Source organism: Psammomys obesus, unplaced genomic scaffold, assembly GCF_907164565.1.
Source record: "Psammomys obesus unplaced genomic scaffold, mPsaObe1.curated_primary_1811, whole genome shotgun sequence".
In the NCBI taxonomy this organism is placed as follows: Eukaryota; Metazoa; Chordata; class Mammalia; order Rodentia; family Muridae; genus Psammomys; species Psammomys obesus.
Genome location: NW_026596088.1, coordinates 16,901,242 through 16,923,120, shown reverse-complemented (window position 1 = coordinate 16,923,120; position 21,879 = coordinate 16,901,242). Strand labels below are relative to the sequence as shown.

The 21,879-nt window shown below is 42.4% G+C and overlaps 1 protein-coding gene across 2 annotated transcripts; it reads left to right on the top strand.

Annotated features, from left to right (window-relative positions):
- On the top strand, positions 1-15,357 carry Wee1 (WEE1 G2 checkpoint kinase). 2 transcript variants are annotated; one of them, XM_055627675.1, is made up of 11 exons: positions 1-573; positions 2,048-2,253; positions 3,274-3,334; positions 3,451-3,623; positions 3,998-4,119; positions 5,815-5,961; positions 9,662-9,757; positions 10,575-10,660; positions 11,737-11,907; positions 12,296-12,441; positions 14,027-15,357. In XM_055627675.1, exons 1-11 carry the CDS (start codon positions 1-3, stop codon positions 14,181-14,183), a joined length of 1,938 nt encoding a protein of 645 aa, XP_055483650.1. In that variant the 3' UTR covers positions 14,184-15,357. The 2 variants fall into 2 exon arrangements, with proteins under 2 accessions (XP_055483650.1, XP_055483651.1); XM_055627676.1 differs by lacking the exon at positions 12,296-12,441 and having other exon boundaries at positions 14,027-14,147.
- The last annotated feature ends 6,522 nt before the right edge of the window (positions 15,358-21,879 follow it).

Here is a 21,879-nt window from a genome sequence, read left to right as displayed (position 1 = left end):
ATGAGCTTCCTGAGCCGACAGCAGCCGCCGCCCACCCGCCGCGCCGCGGCCGCCTGCAGCCTGCGGCAGAAGCTCATCTTCTCGCCGGGCAGCGACTGTGAGGAGGAGGAGGAGGAGGAGGAGGAGGGCAGCGGCCACAGCACCGGCGAGGACTCGGCCTTCCAGGAGCCCGATTCGCCGCTGCCGTCTGCGCGCAGCCCCGCCGAGGCCGAGGCCGAGCGCCGCCGCTCGCCCGGCGCGGAGCCCGGCAGCCCGGGGGAGCTGGAGGAGGACCTGCTGCTGCGGGGCGGCGGCGGGGGCGCCGGGGCGGCGGCCGGGGGCGCCGAGGGCGACTCGTGGGAGGAGGAGGGCTTCGGCTCGTCGTCGCCCGTCAAGTCCCCCGCGGCCGCCTACTTTCTGGGCAGCTCGTTCTCGCCGGTGCGCTGCGGCGGCCCGGGGGATGCGTCCCCCCGGGGCTGCGGGGCCCCGCGGGCCATGCAGGGGCCCTGCTCGCCGCCGCCCGACTACCCGAGCACCCCGCCGCACAAGACCTTCCGCAAGCTGCGACTGTTCGACACGCCGCACACCCCCAAGGTAGGCGGGGGCGCCAGCTCCGCGGCCTTGAAAAAAGACCGAGCGCCCCACGGCCGGGGTTCGGTTACATAACCGCCCCGCCGCACCCCGCTCCTTGGCCTGCGCCGCCACCAGAAAAAAGAAAAAAAAAAGTTGGCAGCCCCACTTTTTGGCTCTGCCCAGAAGTTGTCGGTTAAGGTTATGTAACTGAACAATGGGCCGGGTCTGTGACTTCTTCATCTTACAAAGGGGCTGGTCCCCCTGGCCAGGTGGTTGAGGATTTGGCCCCGGTGGCGCGGTGTGCTAGGATGCCGGGTTGGTGCGGGCCACCTGACACTCCGAGCCATATGGTGCCTTTTAAACCCGGTGATCGGCACTGTAATTTTAGGGGGCACGGATAGAAGGAGTTAGGTTATTAGGGATCTTTCCCCCCTCACTGCACTTGTGGTTCCGTGCTGTATATATTATATATATATATATATAAAATATAGTGTTAGAGAGTCTGCGCTTTTCCTTTGGGAGTTGCCTCTGCGTTTACAGTCGCGAACTCATGAATACTCCAGGTAGATTTTGATTGTCTTTCGGAACTTAATATTAGGGAAGCTTTGCGTGTTTGGGGTTTGCCCTGTGTTTTTGTTGGCTCGTGTGTCAAAACTAATATGTCTTAAGGAATTGTGTGTGTGTGTGTGTTCAGGACCTGTCCGGAATAGCCCGTGAATATGTACAGTGGTAATACTTAAGAAGTCACAAAAAAATTAAGAGCAGACACTTCCCCAAACTAAGACAGGCATGGCACCTTGTAAGCTTAACACGGGAATAAGCCTTTTCTCCACCCCCCACCCCCAGAGACAGGGTTTCTCTTGTGTATCCTTGTCTGTCCTGCACTCACTTTGTAGACCAGGCTGGCTCCAAACTCACAAAAATCCGCCTACCTCTGCCTCCCTGAGTGCTGGGATTGCAGGCGTGCGCCACCGCCGCAGTTTGCGAATAAGCCTTTTAAAGGGAGCCTACTTACTGATTTCCATGACCCTTAGTCATAAACCACGAGAATACGTGTATCTTTGAGGTTTGCTATTTTACTAGCCGACATGTCCAAGGCACGTTTTGAAACTGATTGCTTTTATTTTTAGACTCTTGAAGAGCCTATTAATTTTTAGCCACTGATATGAACTTAATCTTAGTCACGATAAATGTTCCTTTTTAGTATTAATTACCGGTTTTTACTTCGCTGTCAGCAGATAAGTAGTATTCAACCTAAGTCAGCCGCTGTTTATTTTACTTGAAATAAGGAAGGCTTGTGTGTTGCCCCCTCTCTTGTTTTCCCCAAGTCAGGTGTTGGGACCTCTTTCTGCATGGGTTCTATCTAGTACTGAGCTTCATTCACAATGTGCTGCTTTGGGCTTCACATTTAGCCACTTATAAAGGCCAGTTGGAAATTATATTGAGAAGATGATGCAGAAGACTGGATCCTGAAGATTTTATCTCCCTTTTCTAGAGTTTGCTTTCGAAAGCTCGAGTAATTGATTCCAGCTCTGTTAAACTCCGGGGTTGTTCTCTATTCATGGACACAGAAAAATCAGGGAAAAGAGACTTCGATACACGGCAAACTCCTCAAGTGAATATTAATCCCTTTACTCCGGATCCTGTATTGCTCCATTCCTCAGGACGGTGTCGTGGGAGGAAGAGAGCATATTTTAATGAGTAAGTCTCTGTAGTTTGATTGTTCTATATACCTAACTAAGATGGGTACTGTGTACTGTCAAAATTCATTTTCTGCGCAATGTCATGAATGTCTTTGCTCTGAAAGTTTTTCTTTCATTAGTACTTAGCTCTTAGAAAAGAGATAATCAGCTGTAGGAAAGAAGTGGTGTAAGAAAGGAAAAGAATAAGAAGCCATCATTCCTGGCTGGAGAGATGACTTAGGTGTTGAGAGCTCTTGCTGTTCTTGGGGGTTAGTTCTCAGCAAGCACCAGTGTAGGAGCTCACAAATGGCTGGAACTTTGGTTCCAGGGGATCCATTGTCCCATTTTGGCATCTTCAGACATGTTCATACCTGGAAAACACTTGTACAGAAGTCTTTAAAAAAAAAAAAAAAAAGCCTAGATATCTTGGAAAGAGTTGTTTTTTGTGTACACTTGTACACAAGTCTTTTAAAAAAAAAAAAGCCTAGATATCTTGGAAAGAGTTGTTTTTTGTGTGCGTGGTTCACACATGTGGAGGTCAGCTTTCAAGAGTTGGTTCTTTTAACTGCGTGGGTCCCTGGGATTGAACTTGGGAGTCAAGAGGTGGCTGGAGCCTTTACCATCTGAGTGAGTGGTTTTTAACCTTCCTGATGATGTGACCTTTAACATCTCTTCATGTTAAGCATATTATTTTGTTGATACTTTATAACTAGTTTTGCTACTGTTATGAATTATGTGAATATCTGATATGTCACCTCCAAAGGACCCACAGGTTTAGAACCACTTACTGCTTTGAGCTTTTATGATGGCCAGAGATTTGATTTAGAAAAGCTTTAATTTTGGTCTTTGTAGCAGTGTATTTATTTTTAATCAGCTGAGTAAAATGTTAGGGTTATAAAATTAACTATATGCATTTTATTTCTACTCATTAAAAATCAATTTTACTCTACTGTTAGTTTATAAGGTTTTTAATCTCAAGTTACTGTGTATTCGATATATTAGTAAAAACATACACATTGTTGTTTTTTGTTATTTTCAGTTCCTCTGAAGACATGGAAGCCAGTGATTATGAGTTTGAAGATGAAACAAGACCCGCTAAAGTAAACTTTTTACTATTTAATTAGTTCATATATGTCTGCATGCTAAGTAAACAGCAGAATCTAAGGTAGAATGATTTTTAATTTCATTATCTTTGTGTTATACTCCTTTATTACAGAGAATTACAATTACTGAAAGCAATATGAAGTCACGGTATACAACTGAATTTCATGAGCTGGAGAAAATTGGTTCTGGAGAATTTGGTTCTGTGTTTAAATGCGTGAAGAGGCTAGATGGATGCATTTATGCCATTAAACGATCAAAAAAGCCATTGGCTGGCTCTGTTGATGAGTATGTATTAAATATTTTTGTCTTTTGCTTTTTGTTTCCTTTGTTGTTGGCAAACATTAAGATTTTAGGTAACCAAACACCTAATTCTTTTTTTTTTTTTTTTTAAGATTAGGTCTCATGTAGCTAGGCTAGTCTTGATGAGAGCTCATTATGTAGTAATGATTTTTAATTCCCATTCTCCTGCCTTAATTTCCCCTATGGTAGGGTACAGTGTGTGCCACCTTGCTAGTTTGCTTAGTTCTTGGTTTTCTTAAAGTAAGTCATGTTTTAGCATAGTGATAGTTTAAAAAGGTTGGGTTTACTTTGTATTGCTTCAGATAAATTGATTACTCTTGTAGAAATGATTTAACATTCTATTACTTCTTTTCTTCTAGGCAGAATGCTTTGAGAGAAGTATATGCTCATGCTGTGCTTGGACAGCATTCCCATGTCGTTCGCTATTTCTCTGCCTGGGCAGAAGATGACCATATGCTTATACAGAATGAATATTGTAATGGTAATATCTTGTTCATTCATAGACTTGTGAGTTTAGAAAACAAATACCATGAGAATATTTATTACAATCCTAAGGTTTTTTTTGTTCTTTTTTTTTTTTTAATCTCTGTGGCTCTGTGTGTGTGCATGTGTTAAAAATTTTAAGATGGAGCCAGTCACAGTGGTGCATGCCTTTAATTCCATCACTCAGGGAGGCAGAGGCAGGTGGATCTCTGTGAGTTCAGAGGCCAGCCTGGTCTACAGAGTAAGTCCAGGACAGCCAAGATTACACTACAACACCCCCCACTAACTTGTTTGTTTGTTTGTTTGTTTGTTTAGGGTGGCATCTTACTGTGTGGTCCTGGCTGACTTGGAACTTCCTGTAAACTGGGCTGGCCTCAAACTTACAGATCCATGTGCTTCTGCCTCGTTAGTGTGGGGATCAAAACATGTGCTACCCAACCTGGCTACCTTTCAACCAGAAAAGTAACATGAATTTTGAGTTGGAGGCCTTATCCCTTCTGTGGCATCTTCTCTATAACTCAGTAGTAGAACCTGTTGTTCTGTTTACATACCTGTCACTCAGTGCTGAGCTTCCTGAGAAGATAGCATGCTGTTAGTCTTGCAGTGTACATTTTGGTATTCCCAAGCACATGGTGTAGTTTGTAGTTTGTGGGCACACAGGAAAGGCAGACTTAGCCTGTTGTCTTCAGTTGTACAAGAATACAATGAGATCGACAGTTATAATGAATTGATTTGGTTTTGATTTAGAGGCTAGGAAGTCTGGGAGGCTTGGAGACCCTGTCTCAAAAAGAAGAAAGAAAGAAATGAAAGGTTTAGAAACACTTGATAGTAAAGGTTTATTCTTGTTTCATAAATAACTAGCAGTCTAATTAATAAATGATGCAGGTAATAAAGAGCTCTTTCCTCATTTAAGTCAATTTCTTACTTGATTTAGACACAGGGTCTCCTATGTAGCTCTGGCTAGCCTCAAACTCACAGATACCTGCCTGCTCTACCTGGGATTAAAGTTGTGTGTAACCATGGCCTGCTCTTATTTAATCTGAGGCGTTACTCCCTTCACTTTTACTTAACATCTACATTTGCTCTGCCCAGCCCCTTCCCCCTGAGAAAAAGAAACTGATAGCTGACTCTTGAGAAAGTGAACTGAGGTTAGAAGAGTGAAAGAAAATTTAAATTGTGTTTTCACCTCAGTGCTGAGAACTGAACTGAGGATCTCTACATGCCCAGTAGGCATTGCATCCTTCCAGTTGTCTTACTAACCTGCCCAGGCTAGGCTTGGTTCTTGAGACAGGGTTTCTCTGTGTAGCCTTGGCTGTCCTGGAACTCTGTAGACCAGGCTGGCCTCGAACTCGCAGAGATCTGCCTGCCTCTGCCTTCTAAGTGCTAGGACCACTGCCTGGTGCCCAGGCTAGCCTTAAACTCGTTTTTTTTTTTTAAGCCTCCTTCAAACTTGTGGTCCTCCTACCTTAGCCTCCTAAAAGCTGGGACTATGTGCCTACATCACCATTCCTGGCATTTAAATTGTGTTTTCTATATTTATGGGTGTATTTCATACTAAAACAAATAAAAGTTGATATCCCAAGCAAGTTGAGAGATTCTATTAAATGTCATTTTCTTGGTAAATTGCAGTTGTTCAATATAAAGAGAAGGGAAAATAAAAAAAACGTTAATTTTTACTGTCTTTGTTTTTTAGGTGGGAGTTTAGCTGATGCTATAAGTGAGAACTACAGAATCATGAGCTACTTTACTGAAGTAGAGCTGAAAGATCTCCTTTTGCAAGTTGGCCGGGGCTTGAGATACATACATTCAATGTCTTTGGTTCACATGGATATAAAACCTAGTAAGTATTACAGGTGCTCTGGCTGGATATAGGGAATATATTACTCCATTGTAACAGTGTGAAAACATCTCACACTTTTCATTGATTATTGACTAGTGTTTTATGATTGAAGGACTAGACCATCCCCACACTGGCCCAAGTCTTTCATAGTTTGTTTAAATTGCTATTTGTTTCAGGACCATGCTATGCATCTGGTTATTTCTTTCTTTTTCTTTTATGTTCATTGGTGTCTTACCTACATGTTTATCTGTTTGAGGGTGTTAGAAGCCCTGGAAGTGGAGTTACAGGCAGTTGTGACTCTCCATGTGGGTGTTGGGAATTGAACCCTGGTCCTCTGGAAGAGCAGCCAGTGTTCTTCCACTGAGCCATCTCTACAGCTCCTCTACTTCTTAAAAATTATAGAGTTAATCCTACACATAAACTTCTGTGTTTAACTGGTTGCTTTCTTATATTTTTAGCTTCTGCCTTCCTTATACTTCCCATAAATTAGAAATTAGAAAGGGTTGATGGATTCAAACTAATTTTTGCAGGCACGGTATTTGTCTTATTAAAATCAAAACAAACAAACAACACCCAGCTAATTACCCAGGCGTGGTGGTACACACCTTTAATTCCAGCACTCAGGAGGCAGAGGCAGGTGGTTCTGTTTGAATTTGAGGTCAGCTTGAACTGTTGTAGAAACCATGTCAGGAGGGAGTATATGTGAACAAAAATGTATTTATATATCTGTATACATTTGTGCAGCTAAGTGAATTTATGTGCACCATGTGCAGGAGCCCTTGGAGGCTAGACAAGCACACTGGCTACCTGGAACTGTAGTGAGGTATTTGTGAGCCACCATGTAGGTGCTAGCACTGAGCCCGAGTCCCCTGCAAAAGCAGTGAATGCTCTTGACCGTTGAGCCATCTCCACATCCCCTGGCAAGGTGCCTTTACGTTTAACTTTACAGATTAAAAAGATTTGTTTTAATCTAAGGAAGGGTGTTGATTTGATGGAGTTTAAATAGTTTTATACAGTTTGTGAATTGCAGTTAAAATATTTTGCCTGACTAAAGTTTGTTTCAAAAGGAAGAAAAAGCCAGGTAAAGTGGGATGTATCGGCAGGGCGATCTCTGGGATTTGAAAGCCAAGCTTGATCTACATGATTACTTCTAGGCCAGGCTAGCCAGGACTGCATAGTGAGACCCTATCTCAAAGGAAAAAAAAAAAAGTCTAGGGTCAGATGGAAGGGGAGGAGGTCCTCCCCTATGAGTGGACTGGGGAAGGGGCATGGGAGGAGGAAGGGAGGGGAGGGCAGGATTGGGAGGGGATGAGGGTGGAGGCTACAGCTGGGAAACAAGTATAATAAAAATTATATTAAAAAAATAAAAGCAGAAATACACAAAACAGTAAAAAAAAAAAAAAAAAGTCAAACCCTCATTTTCCATACTGAATCAATGCTTAAAATTGTGAAACACAATAGTGACATAAGTATGTAGAGAAAGTTGGAAGCAGATGTTGGGAAAAATAAGAGCTAGAGATGATCTGGGACACTCTTTCCCATAACAGTACTTGCAGAATTGTATTCCTTTTTATACAAATGCATGCATAGATGATTAAAGACGTAAAAAAAAGAAAAGAAGGAAATGTTTGGACATAGACACAAAACCAGATTATCTTATATTAAGCAACAAATATGGTAAATCCATTTAATAACAATGTTCAAAGGCTAGGGAATATGGGGCTAGAGTTGAAAAAAATCCAAACTTATGTCACCGTAAGTATGTTTTCCTATAAAGTGAAACTTCAGACACGAGTCTAATAATTGTCATGTATTAAAGTCAATATTATGTAGATAAATCTATTAAAGTGAAATCTGCTGGGCTGGGGGAAATGGCTCAGTGGGTAAAAAGTGCTTGCTATGCAAGTATGAGGACCAGAGCTCAGATCTTTAACACCTGTGTAAAAGCTAGTGCAGCAGTGGGCATCTGTAATGGAACATGCGAGTGAGGAGGCTTGGAGACTGGTGGACCCCGGGAACTCCGTGGCCAGTAAGTATAGCAGAAACTACAAATTGAGGTTCTCATAACTAAAATAAGAGGGAGAGGGCAGAGGAAGAACACCTGACCCACACACCCAAAAGACCAAAAATAATTACATAAATATGCCACCCAAACTTCTGTTACAAGGTTACTTTTATTTGAAGAAGTGTTTGTAGTAGGAAATAGCAAGCCATAAGCAGTGTTGGGATGTAGGTACTGCATAATAGCTAAATGACTCACTCTTTCTACACTAGCATTAGTTTAAAATTAAGTTTTTGGGTCTGAAGAGTCATCACTTGGCAGTTTAAGAACACTTGTTGGTCTTGCACAGAACCCAGCACCCATCTTTTATTTCCCCAATATAATTGTCGTCTGATGCTTACTGCCTCTGTCTGCTAACCTAGGCCTAGTCCTGGAAGCTTCTAGTCTCTGTACAGTCTTATCTAGGCCTAGAATGTTTTCAGCCTCGAAGACTTAATGCTGAATAAGCTCACTCTTTCTAGCTCTTTCTGAACTCTGGGTGCCTGGTTCAACTCAGCTATTTTGGCTAAACACCTCTCCAAGCTGACTGATTCTATCTGACTTCTCTTAACTTCTGACTGAATTGCTCTGCTTGGTCTTAAGCTAACTTTGGCAATGTGTTTTAATCTTCTGGCTCCTTCTCATTGTCTGGCTTGTTCACCTATGTCTAGCTTGTTCTCTCTTCAGCCTGTCTTATAATCTCCCAGTGAAACTGCTGTCTCTCTTTCTCTCTGTGCTGCTCTCTCTTAAGTAGCCCCTTTTTCCTCTGTTTTTGTGAGAGTTGGGCATATCTTATTGTCAAATCTTTCTCTGATTTGTCTGCCTGTCAGTTAGACATTACTTTAACTGAGTTCTTCCGAGTCCTTCTACAAAGTGACTTTACCTTCATTGTTTGGAATTAAAGGTGTATATTAAGGACGTCTACATTTCAGCAGGATCAAACAGACCTGGAATATCTTTGGATGTGATCAGAGAAAACATGTTGTTGGATTAAAATTCCTCTACATCCATAACTCCATTTGCAGAGGAGCCAATGTTCTAACCTTCATGGGCAGTGAGCACATACATGGTACATAAACATTCATGCAGGCAAAACTCATCAGATAAAAATGAATAAATCTAAAATAAATGAAATTAGTAGCCCTCTTCTCCAGTTGCATTTCCAATTTCTTCCATTTGAATTTCCAATTGACTTGAACATCAAATTATAGTGTTATCTTTTGTACTTTATTGTGTTTTCTGAGGCAGGGTTTCACTATTATGCCCTGGCTGTTCTGAATTCACTCTGTATAGACCAAGCTAGCTTCAAACGCACAGAGATCCACCTGCTTCTGTCTCCCTAGTGCTGGGATTAAAGTCATGCCCTACCGCCACCTGGCCATCTTTTATATTATTTCAAAGTATTCCCAAGGCCTACAGCCTGGTCTTTATCCCTTGACGTTGTTATTTCTCTAAGATTGGGGTGGGAGTAATAGATGATTGGTGGATGATTTTTACAACCTGTAATAGTTGTTCTTGCACCATGTGGCTTCTGGGGATTGAGTTCAGGTTTTCAGGCTTGGCATTAAGTACCTTTACCCACAGAGGTATTTCACATACTTTATGGATGATTTTTATATTTGGCCTTGTTTGTTAAATACAATTATTATTATTCAATAGGTAATATTTTCATATCTCGAACCTCAATCCCAAATGCTGTCTCTGAGGAAGGAGATGAAGATGACTGGATATCCAACAAAGTTATGTTTAAAATAGGTAAAGTTACTATTAGGCTAACTGTTAAATGAAGGCGGGGTTTGTTTGTGGGGAGGGTTTGGGGGAGGTTGGGTAAATGTGTAGGTGTAGTATGGGTGTGGTGGGAATGCTTGTGCCACAGAGCATGTGTGGATGTTAGAGACCAGCTTGGGTTTTAGTGCTCATATTCCTTCTTGTTCCATTCCATGGTGGGGTCTGTTGTTTTTTGTGTGCTGCTTTGGATGCCAGGCTAGCTGGCCTGTGAACCTCTAGGATTTTTTTCTGTCCTAACTCCCATCTTGAGGTGGTTCTGGGTTTGTAGACATGTGCTCCTGTGTTGGCTTTTGATGGGTTCTAGGGATCTGAATTCTGGTCCTTATTCCTGTGAGGCAAGCACTTTATCCCCTGAGCCATCTCCATAAGCCTCTGTTTTGCGTGTTTGCCTCATGTAAGTACACCACGTACATGCTTGGTGCCCAAAGAGGCCAAGAGAAGCACCCAATCCCCAGAACTCAGTGACAAGAGGTTGTGAGCTACTGTGTGGATGCTGGGAACTGAACTTTGGTCCTTGACAAGAGCAGCAAGTGCTCTGGTCTGTGGGCCATCCTATCTCCAGCCTGTTTCTATACTTTTGAGACAGGAGTTCATGTATCTCAGTGTGCTTCCTTTAACTTTGTGTATAGCTCATATAGCCAAAGATTCTCCTGCTTCTGCCCTCAGTATTATAGGTGTGTGTTGCATACCTGGCTTATGTGGTTACAGAGATCAAGTCAAGGCTTTGTGTATCCTAGGTGTGTACTCTGCTAACTGAGCTACTGTGCTTTTCTAATACGTCTAGGTGATCTTGGGCATGTGACAAGAATCTCTAGTCCACAAGTTGAAGAAGGTGATAGTCGTTTTCTAGCAAATGAAGTTTTACAAGAGGTAATTTCTTTTTCCTTGGATTATAGTATTTGCTTTGTACCACTTAAGCAACTGACAGAAGACTGAATTCAAATGTTGAAAATTAAGTGGCTAGTAGACTAAAAGTCTGAGCTGGACGTGGTGGCTCATGCCTGTAATCCCAACAGAGGCAGACTCACTGTTTCGAGGCCAGCCTGGTCTACAAAGTGAGTCCAGGAGCTACACAGAGAAACCATGTTTTGAAAACAAAAAAAGAAAGTCTTAAACTATCACCCAGGGATATTTAATCTGGCAAGGATTCTGATGGCATTGAAAGTTCCATACCCTACCAGTAGAACCTCAAAGTTGCATAGCCTTTGTAGAGAACAAACTGTCACTATATTGATATTTTAAAATCACATTTCCATCTGGCCGGAGAGATGGCTCAGCAGTTAAGAGCACTGGCTGTTCTTTCAGAGGACCTGAGTTCAATTCTCAGCATCCACAGGACAGCTCACAACTATCTGTAACTCTACTTCCAGAGGATCTGGCACCCTTGCACAGAACACTAATGCACATAAAAATAAATCTTTTTTTAAAAAATGACATTTCAGTTGACCTAGAATTTTCTGTCCTGGAAGTTTGTTCGTTCCTTCTTTCCTTATTGTTTTGTTTTGAGACTGGATTTCTCTGTGTAATGGAGTCCTGGCTATCCTGGACTCGCTTTGTAGGCCAGACTGGCCTGGAACTCAGAGATCCCCCTGCCTCTGCCTTCCAAGCACTGGGATTAAAGGTGTGCATCACCACACCAGGGAGAAGTTTTCTCTATGCAAATGATCACGTATCCATAGAGAACAATGTGAAAATTTTGTCTTTACTAAGGAAATTACAGGTAAATTATGTGTGTCACTTAAAGTCTAATTTATCATCTTGCTCTTTCCATGCACATTGGTCTGCCTTACTGAACGTACACATATGTGGAATCTTGAATTATTTTCTGAATAGATACTTAAATGTGGCATTGAAGAGTGTTTAGTGTGATTTCTCACATAGACCATCATGGTGTGCAGTTTTTATTTGTGTGCCTTTCCTTCAGTTTCTCTTTCACATTTTTACAGAACTACAACCATCTACCGAAAGCAGATATTTTTGCTCTTGCTCTCACGGTCGTGTGTGCTGCTGGTGCTGAACCCCTTCCCAGAAATGGGGATCAGTGGCATGAGATCAGACAGGGCCGATTGCCTCGTATTCCACAAGTGCTTTCTCAGGAGCTGACAGAGTTGCTAAAAGTGAGTGTTTTATATGTGAGTTACTTTAGTAACACCTCTATTTTACTAAGTAGGTGTTTAGTTTGGTTATTGGTTTTTTTGAGGGGAGGGTGGCTTTTTTGTTTTGTTTGTTTTTAGACAGGTTCTCTATGTAGCCCTGGCTGTCGTGGGAAACTATAGATCAGGCTGGGTCTAAAGTGGTGGCTCATGCCTTTAATCCTAGCAGAGGCAGGTGATCTTTGTGACTGGATCTTCCAGCCTACTCTACAAAGCAAGTCCAGGACAGCCAAGGCTACCGGTACAGAGACACCCTGTTTTTGTTTTTGTTTTTTAAAAGAGGAAGAATATGTATACCACCACATGTGGTCATAAGCAGTAGTTTTTAAACACTTTTGCTTTTGTTTGTTAGGTTATGATTCATCCCGATCCAGAGAGAAGGCCTTCAGCGATGGAGCTGGTGAAGCATTCAGTGCTGCTGTCTGCATCTAGAAAGAGTGCAGAGCAGTTAAGAATAGAATTGAATGCTGAAAAATTCAAAAATTCTCTTTTGCAGAAGTAAGGAGGTGTTTCTAATTATATCACTTTTACTCTGTTCTCATTGATTCTCAAACTTTGAGAGATCATTTAGGGTTTTTGGCAAACATTTTATGCTTTAAGAATACTAACAGGCTGGGCTTTGTGGTGCACACCTGGGAAGCAGAGACAGGCAGATCTCTGAATTTGAGCCCAGCCTGGTCTACAAAGAGAGTTCCAGGACAGCCAAGGCTACACAGAGAAACTCTGTCTCAAAAAACCAAAACAAAGTTTTTTAAAGCTTTATGTTGAAAAAGTATTTACAACATTAAGGTAGATGTCAATTCAGGAAGACATCTGATGTTGATCTCTGCCTTCCATATGCACTTGCACCAATGTGCACCTCTACATAAAGGTGCACAGACAAATATTAAGGCAGATGGGTTGTTGTGGCCCAGACATGTGAGCCCAGCAGCTACAGAGAATGAGGCATCAGGGTCACAAGCTCAAATTCTATCTGGGCTGCAGTGTTGAAGGCCAGCCTGGGAAACTTGGTGAGACCGTGTCTCCGAAAGAAGTGTAATTAACCTAAAGTCCTTTTTTAAAAATCCTTTGTTTCTGAGACAGGGTTCTCTGTGTAGTGTTGACTGTCCTGGACTCACTTTGTAGACCAGGCTGGTCTCAAACTCGGAGAGATCCGCCTGCTTCTGCCTCCAGGAGTGCTGGGATTACAGGCGTGAGCCACTACACCTCTTTTAAAATCATTAAAATCATATCTCTCTCTCTCTCTCTCTCTCTCTCTCTAATTATTTATTTATTTACTATGTACACAATGTCTGTCTGCATGTACACCTGCATGCCAGAAGAGGACACCAGATCTTATAGCTGGTTGTGAGCCAACATGTGGGTGCTGGGAATTGAACTCTGGACCTCTGGGAGAGCGGGCAGGGCTCCTAACCTGAGCCATCTCTTCATTCAAGACCTAAAGTCTTAATTCAGACCTTACTAATATCTTTATTGTGTACATGTCTTTGTACTGGTGCGTACGATATTTTAATTCTAAAAGCATGAACCAAAGTTGAATATATAAGCTAAAACTCTGTTACATTTTTCTGTTTCTCAGATGCATCTCAGAATAATGATATTACATGAATATTTCTCATTGATAATTGTCCTTGTTAGGGTTACTGTTTACTATGACGAAAATCATGACCAAAACAACTTGGGGAGAAAGGGATTCATTTGACTTAAATATCACAGTCCAGTCAGGAACTCAAAACAAAGCAGGCATCTGGAGGCAGAAATTAATGTAGAGGACATGGAAGAGTGTTGCTCAGGCTGCTTTCTTATAGAACCCAGGACCACCAGCCCAGGGATGGCACCACCCACAATGGGCTGAGCCCTCCCACTCCACTCACTAGTAAAGAAACAGGCTTGCCTACAGCCTGATCTGGTAGAGGAATTCTCTCAGTTGAGGCTCCATCTTTGGTGATATTAATGTGTGTCAAATTAATATAAAACTAGCTCGCACAATAATTCATTTTGTGTTTGCCTCTTAGACTTTGTCCATAGGATTAATACAGGTAAATTAAAAGTATTGCTTCTTTTTTCTTTTTAATTTTTGTAGAGAACTCAAGAAAGCCCAGATGGCAGCCAAAGTTGCAGCTGAGGAACGGGCGCTCTTCACGGATCGGATGGCCACTAGGTCCACCACCCAGAGTAATAGAACTTCTCGACTTATTGGAAAGAAAATGAACCGCTCTGTCAGCCTTACTATATATTGAACTGCTCACATCCCCCATTCCTACCCCCCTCAAAAAAAACAAAAGCAAAACTGTGACAAGAGGAAGCTAGGTTGAAATCACTGCTAGAATCCACTTTGCAATTACTTTGTCCATTGGTATCAGTAGTTTTCCTAAAATGCCTTTTTAGGACTTTGTGAATTACAGTTGAGAGCTATATTCTGACTTGGCTCTGTCAGGCTTTTGTCTCATCCTCCCGTCTGTTTCATGTAGGATGTCAGTCACTGTTGGATGTTCCACCAGCCTTTGCAGGCTTAGACGCTGTGGTGGTGTGCTGCTTATCATTCACTATTGCAGTGTGATGAAAGGTGTCTTTCCTTGTTAGGACCTGTAGAAAGGACTCCAGGGCTTTTCTACGAACATCCTCTCCCTTCACAAAGGGAGATGCTCAGAGACTCAGTACTACTCAGCCTCCGATGTACCTGTGTCAATCTATGTTTCTTTTTTTCTATTGTGAATTATAGTTGTATATCCAACTGGGAGCACTTTAGGCATCATGTGCACCATGGGATGGTCATTCTGTGGAAGCCTTGCCTTGTGAATTTGCTGCTATTTTAGTTTCCTCTTGCTGTAAAACTAGCATTAAACAATCATTGTTGTTAATAGGCTTTCTTTCAAAACAATTATGTGAAATATGTAGCTGCTCTTCGTGAGAAGCAGCTTTGCCTCTGTTTCTTTGGACTTTGAAGCTAGTGCATTGAAAAAGTGCACCTACCCTGTCCCTGTTTGAATGCTGTATTAATGTAGTATAATTATTACTCGTTTTGTAATTTTTTTTTCTTACAGTGTCCTCTGACTTTAAAACATGTCTCCTTCCTCCTGTCAAGTCTTATACTTGGTTGTATGGTTAGCCTATTTTTAAATGTTTCACCCAGTTTCTCTTCAATATTTGTGTATATAAACTTATCTTGGTAATACTGTACATAGCTGTTTGAAATGCCAGAATGACTTGTGACTATTCCAAGTTTTTCACAAATACATTTTACCTGTGATTAGCCATTTGACTAACAGTGTTTGGCTAGTAGATGTTGTCCTCCAAAAGGGGGGGAAAGTCATTTGTTTTCTATCAACTTTGGTCTGAAACACATTTGCACTTGTCTGTTTGACTTGTGTTTTATTCACATTGATTGGTGTATTAAAAGTCACTCTGTGCTTACCTTACTTGTCTAAATCTTCACTTCCCCTCACTGCTGCATTACAAAATTTGGGGTATAATGTACATAAAGTGCTAAGAGCAGAGTGTGCTTCCTTTTTGTTGCTGCCTCTTTGAGTAGGTTCCCACCATATAGCCCAGACTGTCCTGAAATTTGGCTCCCTTTCCCCTCCATCCCAGGGCTGGACTTAAGAACTCCAATGCCTAGTTTGATGGAATGTGGAGCTTACAAGCCCTTTAATGATGTGCTTTTAGTCCATGGTGGTTATATCTTGAGATTCCATGAAAGTTCTGAACGTTTTTATCAATATAAATAATATATTTAGCATATTGTATGTTCATACACATGGCACTAGAAATTAGGTATAATGTTGAAAGGGTCAGGTTAAGTGGATAAAATGTGCGTAATTCATAGTCATAGAAAAGTTTATTATAGAGTGTTGAGAAGCTGAAATTACATGACAAACCAGGGCCCTGCCCTTGCCAAGCACTTCTAAGCACCCAACTGAGGTTACTTTTATTTTGCCTGCATATATGTATGTGTGTATACCATGTATGTGCCTGTGGAGAGGAGAAGAGGGTATCAGATCCCAGTGCCCTGGAGGTATAGTTGATTGTGAGCTACCATGTTGGCTCAAGTGTTCTTAATTGCTGAGCCATCTCTCCAGCTGTTTTTGATATTTTAAAAATATTTTATTTTGGTTGGATGGTACATGCCTTTAATCTCAGCACTCGGGAGGTAAAGGCAGGTAGATCTCTGAGACCAGCCTGGTCTCAGATGCACATGGTAGAAGAGAGTTGATTCACAGTTGACCTGTGACCTTCACCTATGCATGGCCTGTCACATATGCATGGGTACATACACAATTTTTTTTTTTTTTTTTTTAATATGTGTGTGGAGAGATGGCTCAGCAGTTAAGAGCATTTGTTGCTTTTGTGGAGGATTGGGGTTCAAAGCCTCCAAATGGCAGCTCACAATTTTACCTTCCAATCCAGGGCATCCAATGCTTTTTCTCTCATCTGTGGCCGCCGGGTGCACACATGGTATACATATATGTGTGTAAGCAAAACAATAAATTTATTTCATGTGATTATTTTGCTTGAGACCTGTGGAAATCAAAAGAGGATATCAGATACCCTGGAATTCACATTACAGATGGTTGTGAGCTACCATGTGGGTACTGGAAATCAAACCCAGGTCCTCTATATAAGAGCAATAAATGTTCTTAACCACTGAGCCATGTCTCTAGCCCCCTAAAAATTAAATAAATCAATAAAATAGTATTTGCCCGCCTTTAATCGCAGCATTTGAGAGGCAAGAAGCAGGTGAGTTGGAGGCCAGCCTGGTGTACAGAGCAAGTTTCAGGATGGCCAGGGCCACAGAGAGAAACCCTGTCTTGGAGAGGGGACAATATTTCCTTACTTAGGGACTCAGGATGTGATAAAGGAGATTTATTGAAAATACATAGTAACAATAAAATGTCCTGCCTGGGGGCTGGTAAGGGATCTTGAGTAATGATTCAAAAAATAAGTTGTAAGATTATCCAAAAATAGGAAGATACAAAGTTCTGTTAATGTTTGAGGCAGATATTTACCATTGATAAAACTTGAAAGCTGACTTAATAAAAACCAAACGTGCTTGGAAGGAGGAATCAAAGTAATTTTCTGAAATTAAAACTGTTGCTTTTGGAGCCAGGAGCAGTGGTGCAGGCCTGTAAGCCCAACACTTGGGGAGACAGGGGCAGGCAGATCTCTGATTTTGAGGCAGCCTGGTCCAGGACAGCCAAGGCAACACAAAGAAACCCTGTCTTGAAAAACCAGAAAAACCAGAAACCAACCAACTAAGCAATAACAACCAAACTTGCTTTATCATACCTGAAAAAAAAAAAAAGACTTTTATGCTAAGGTATGAGCTGTGCCCCTTTAATTAATGAGCTAATGTCTTTAATTTTTTTTAGTTATATTTATTTATTTTGTGGAATGGTGAAATGCTTATGTACAATGATGTGCCTGTGGAGGTCAGAGGGCAGCCTGCATGAGTCAGCTTGCTTCCTCGATCATGTGGTCTTGGAAATTGCTCTCAGGTCTCCAGGCTTCACAGAGAGCTTTACCTATCAAACCATCTCACCAGCCCAGGAAAAGCCATTTTCAATTCAAGCTTTGATTTTTTTTTTTTTTTTTTTTTTAACTATACTTTGTTCCAGAGGCCAAGAAATTACGGAATAAGCAAAGTTCCCAGGTTGTGTAGAAGACCTGAGTTCAGTCCCAGAACTCATAAAAAAAAAAAAAAAAAAAAAAAAAACCCTAAGCCTGGTGCTGTGTGCTTGGGGCTTGCGGCCAAGCTTGCTGAGGCTTCTTGGAAAGAAAGCTCCAGGCGAGAGAGGCTCCATCTTCAAAATCATGGTGAATGTTACAAAAAGGGAGGAAAAAAAAAAGGCAGCTCAAGGGGCCGAGGAGATATCCCAGTGGTTAAGATCACAGGCTGCACTTTTAGAGGACCTGGGTTCAATTCTAGCACTCATCAGGTGGCTCACAACTGCCTGTGACTTGAGTGCCCAGGGATCTGACGCCCTCTCCTGGCCTTTGGGCAACAGGAATGCATATGGTGCATATATACAGAGTCATATATATATATATGTATATGTGTATATACATATACACCTACATACATACAGGTAAAACAAATCTAAAACAACCCACCGTAAACTAAGATTGCTGTCATGGTTTTATGTACCTGTGTCTCTGTATGGATATGTGGAGGATCTGAAGTGGCGGAGAGAGAGGGTGTCAGTTCCTGAGCACTGGAGTTAGCGAGCAGTTTGAGCCACTTGAAGTGAGTGTAGTGCTGGGAACTGAATGTGAGTCCTCTCGGAGAACAGGTGTTCTTAACCTCTGAGCCATCTCTCCAGCCCATTTGTGAACTTTTTTGTTGTTGGTTTTTCAAGGGTCTCTCTGTAGCCCTGCCTGTCCTGGAACCTGCTCAGTAGCCTAGGCTGGCCTCAAACTCAGACTCAGAGATCTGCCTGCCTCAGCCTCCCTAGTGCTGGGATCAAAGGCGTGTGCCACCTGGTCTGTTTGTGAACTTCTAAAGCAATTTATGAACTAGTTAAAGCAATTAATGAAGAGGATTCCCGAGAAAGGTTTTGGATATTGTGATAATCTTAAGTGAAGCTTGGGACTAGCATCACTGAAACTGATTTACAGAGTGAGTGGGTCTTTTACCTCAAACCTGGTTGCGTTGTTAGAAATTTCTTAAAAACAGTTGCTCTTATTTTTAAAAAATGGAAGAATAGGACATCATTGGAACTGTCCCTCTCCCAACAGTTAGCATTCAGCAGCTTTGGAGAAGCACTCATCTGAACATCTTTGAACTTCTTTTTCTTTGTGGCAGATGTCCCTAATTTTCAATGCAGTTCAAAGGTCTGTGGAGTAAAGAGAAATAGCTGTGTATGCTCTAGGAAGATTTACCAGGAAAAGATGACATGTTCTGTCAAAACTTCATTAAGCTAAGAGTCTGGGAGACCTCAGCCATTCCAGCCTTCGAAGAAAAATACCTTGAAGAAACCTTGTTTAGTTTTGTATAGCTAATAAATATTTTGAAGAGCATATATTTGTTTTGAGTGCTGACATCCTTATGAAATGGGTTCAGGGTACAATTTTGGATGATTTCCATGAAGGGGTCACCTTTGTGAAGGCAAAAGGCTCAGGCTGGAGAGATGGCTCATCAATTAAGAGGACTCAAGTTTGGTTCCCAACGCAACACTGGGCAGCTGATGACCTCCCGTTAACTCCAGCTCCAGGGGGCTCTGATGCCCCCTACTGGCTTCTTCTGGCGCTTGCACATTGATGGTGCATATACAAACACACATTAAGAATTTTAAATATATGGAGGTATAAACTATTTAGGGATAAGAACTAAGTAAGAATAGAGAATTCCAACTGGGACATCGTTGTGCTTCCTCTGGATGTGTGCATGTTGAGAATGAAGGAACAATCTGAGAACTAGGAAAATCAGGAGCCGTTTAGTGATGCAGGCAACAGAAGTTGGAAGGAAATTGATTAATACAAAGAGGATTCAGAAATGACCCAAAGGTCCAAGAAAGTATCTAAAGTTCATTAGATCTTTGATGAGCCAACACAGCTGGCAGTGGGCTGGGTGTAAAGAGAAGATAATGGAACAGAGATAGGTCCAAATCATTTCCAAGAAGAGTAGCTAAGGAAGGGGAGATCAGGAGGGCTATGAGCTGGAGGGGAATCTATCTTGATGGTCCCAACCGCTACCATGTAGTGTTTGACGAGCATATTCCTCACAAGAACTCAAAGACGAAAGTCACCATGCAATGCACACGAGATGAAATGAATGTCTAGGTTGCACAGCCGTAGTGTCAGGACTCAGACCTAAAACGTTGGCTTGAAGCGCTCAGCACAGTTTAGAGCTTGGAGCAGAAGAGGGAAACAAACTTGGAAGTCAGAGAGGAATTCAACACGAAGGCCCTCTCTCAAGCTGGACCTATGAGGATGGCGCTCCTAGAAGCAGCGGTGTGGAAGCACGCTGCACAGCTCCACTGCCACCTTCAGCGAGGTGGTTGACAATGTCTGGGTCCACCACCTTACTCTCTTTAAAGGATTTTTTTTTTTTTTTTGAGACAGGGTTTTTCTGTGTAGCCTTGGCCGTCCTGGACTCACTTTGTAGACCAGGCTGGCTTGAACTCACGGAGATGTGCCTGCCTCTGTCTCCCGAGTGCTGGGATTAAAGGCGTGCCCCATGATAACCAGATTTTTTAAAAAATTAACTCCATAAGAGTTTCACACAATGCATTTTTATATTTAACTCCTATTACTCCCCCAACTCTTCTCTGATCCATTTCTACTTCCCCACCCGACAACTTAAGGCCCTTAAAAATAGATTTCTTTATTACGTACATGAATGCTGTCTTTACACACAATAGGAGAGGGCATCAGATCCCATTACAGATAGTTGTGAGCCATGCAGTTGGTGGGAATTGAGCTCAGGGTTTCTAACAATCAAGCTATCTTTCCAGCCCCCCACCCTCCACCCCTTTTTTGAGTTTCAACACAGGGTCTCACCATGTAGCCCCGGTTGCTTGGATTAAAGGTGTGCACCAGCACTGCCCAGCTTTTTTTTTTTTTTTTTTTTTAAGGATCCATTGTGACCAATTTTTGCTACCCATAAACTTCTGGTTGTGGGCCCATCCATTGGAGCCTAGTCAACATACCAGGGGCCCCAGTCTGAAAGAAAACTGACTGGCTCAGGGCTGAAAAGAAGGCTCAGTGGTTAAGAACACTTCCTAGAGGACCTGAGTTCGTTTCCCAGCACCCGTGTTTGGTGGCTCACAAATTGCACAGCTCTGAGAGGATCCTGTGCTTCTGGCATCGACGGCATCTGAACTCATGTTCACATACTCACATACAGACACACATATACACAGAATGAAAATTTTTAAAAAAGATTTATTTATCGTATATACAGTTGGTTCTGCCTGCATGTACACCAGCTCTCATCTTAGGCGGTTGTGAGGCACCGTGTAGTTGCTAGGAAATGAACTCAGGACCTGTGGAAGAGCAGCCTGTGCTCTTAACCGCTGAGCCATCTCTCCAGCCCATCTTTTTGTTGTTGTTTTTTGTTTTTGAGTCAGGGTTTCCAGGCTGTCCTAGAACTCACACTGTAGACCAGACTGGACTCGAACTCACAGAGATCCGCTTGCCTCTGCCTCCTGAGTGCTGGGATTAAAGGCATGTGCCACCACTGTTCAGCCATAATGAAAAAATTTAATTAAAAAAAAAAGAAAACCAACTCTATCCCAAGAGCTATCAGTTGCTAACAGTTCCTCTGCTAGGGGTGAGATGGTGGCCACCTGCGTTCTCCACGCTGGGCTCTGGCTGGCTGGGGTTTGCACAGGTCTGGGGCTGTCTGGCTGGGGTTTGCACAGGTCTGGGGCTCTGGCTGGCTGGGGTTTGCATAGGTCTTGTGTTATGTTGCTACAGCCACTGTGAGTCCATATGAGCAACTTCCCTGCTGTGTTTGGAAAACACTGTTTTGTTGTGGTCATCGGCTGTCTCTGGCTCTTGCAATCCCTCCGGCATATTCTTCCTTGGGAGGAAGGGATAAGCTATAGACGCCCCTTTAGTGATGCACACTCCGCAGTCTCTTATCCTGCTCACACTGAGCAGTTGTAGGCCTTCGTGAAAATGACCACCAAGTGGTAACAAGTCTCTCTGATGAAGGTTAAGAGATGTTCTAACCTGTGGGTGTAATGATAAGTCTTTAGGAGCTGGTTTACTGTTATGTTCATTTAGCAGAATAAGCTATCTTCCCCATGTCCTATGACTTACCCAGTCACAGGTTCCTGACCCTGATAATGGTGCCAGACATGGGTTCTGTCCTGTGAAGTGGGCTTAACTCCAATTAGAAAGTGATTGGTTAGCCCCATAACGTTTGTGCCGCTCTTACACGAGTCCGTACATCTCTCCAGGAAAGTAATTATTGTAGCTCAGTGTGCACAG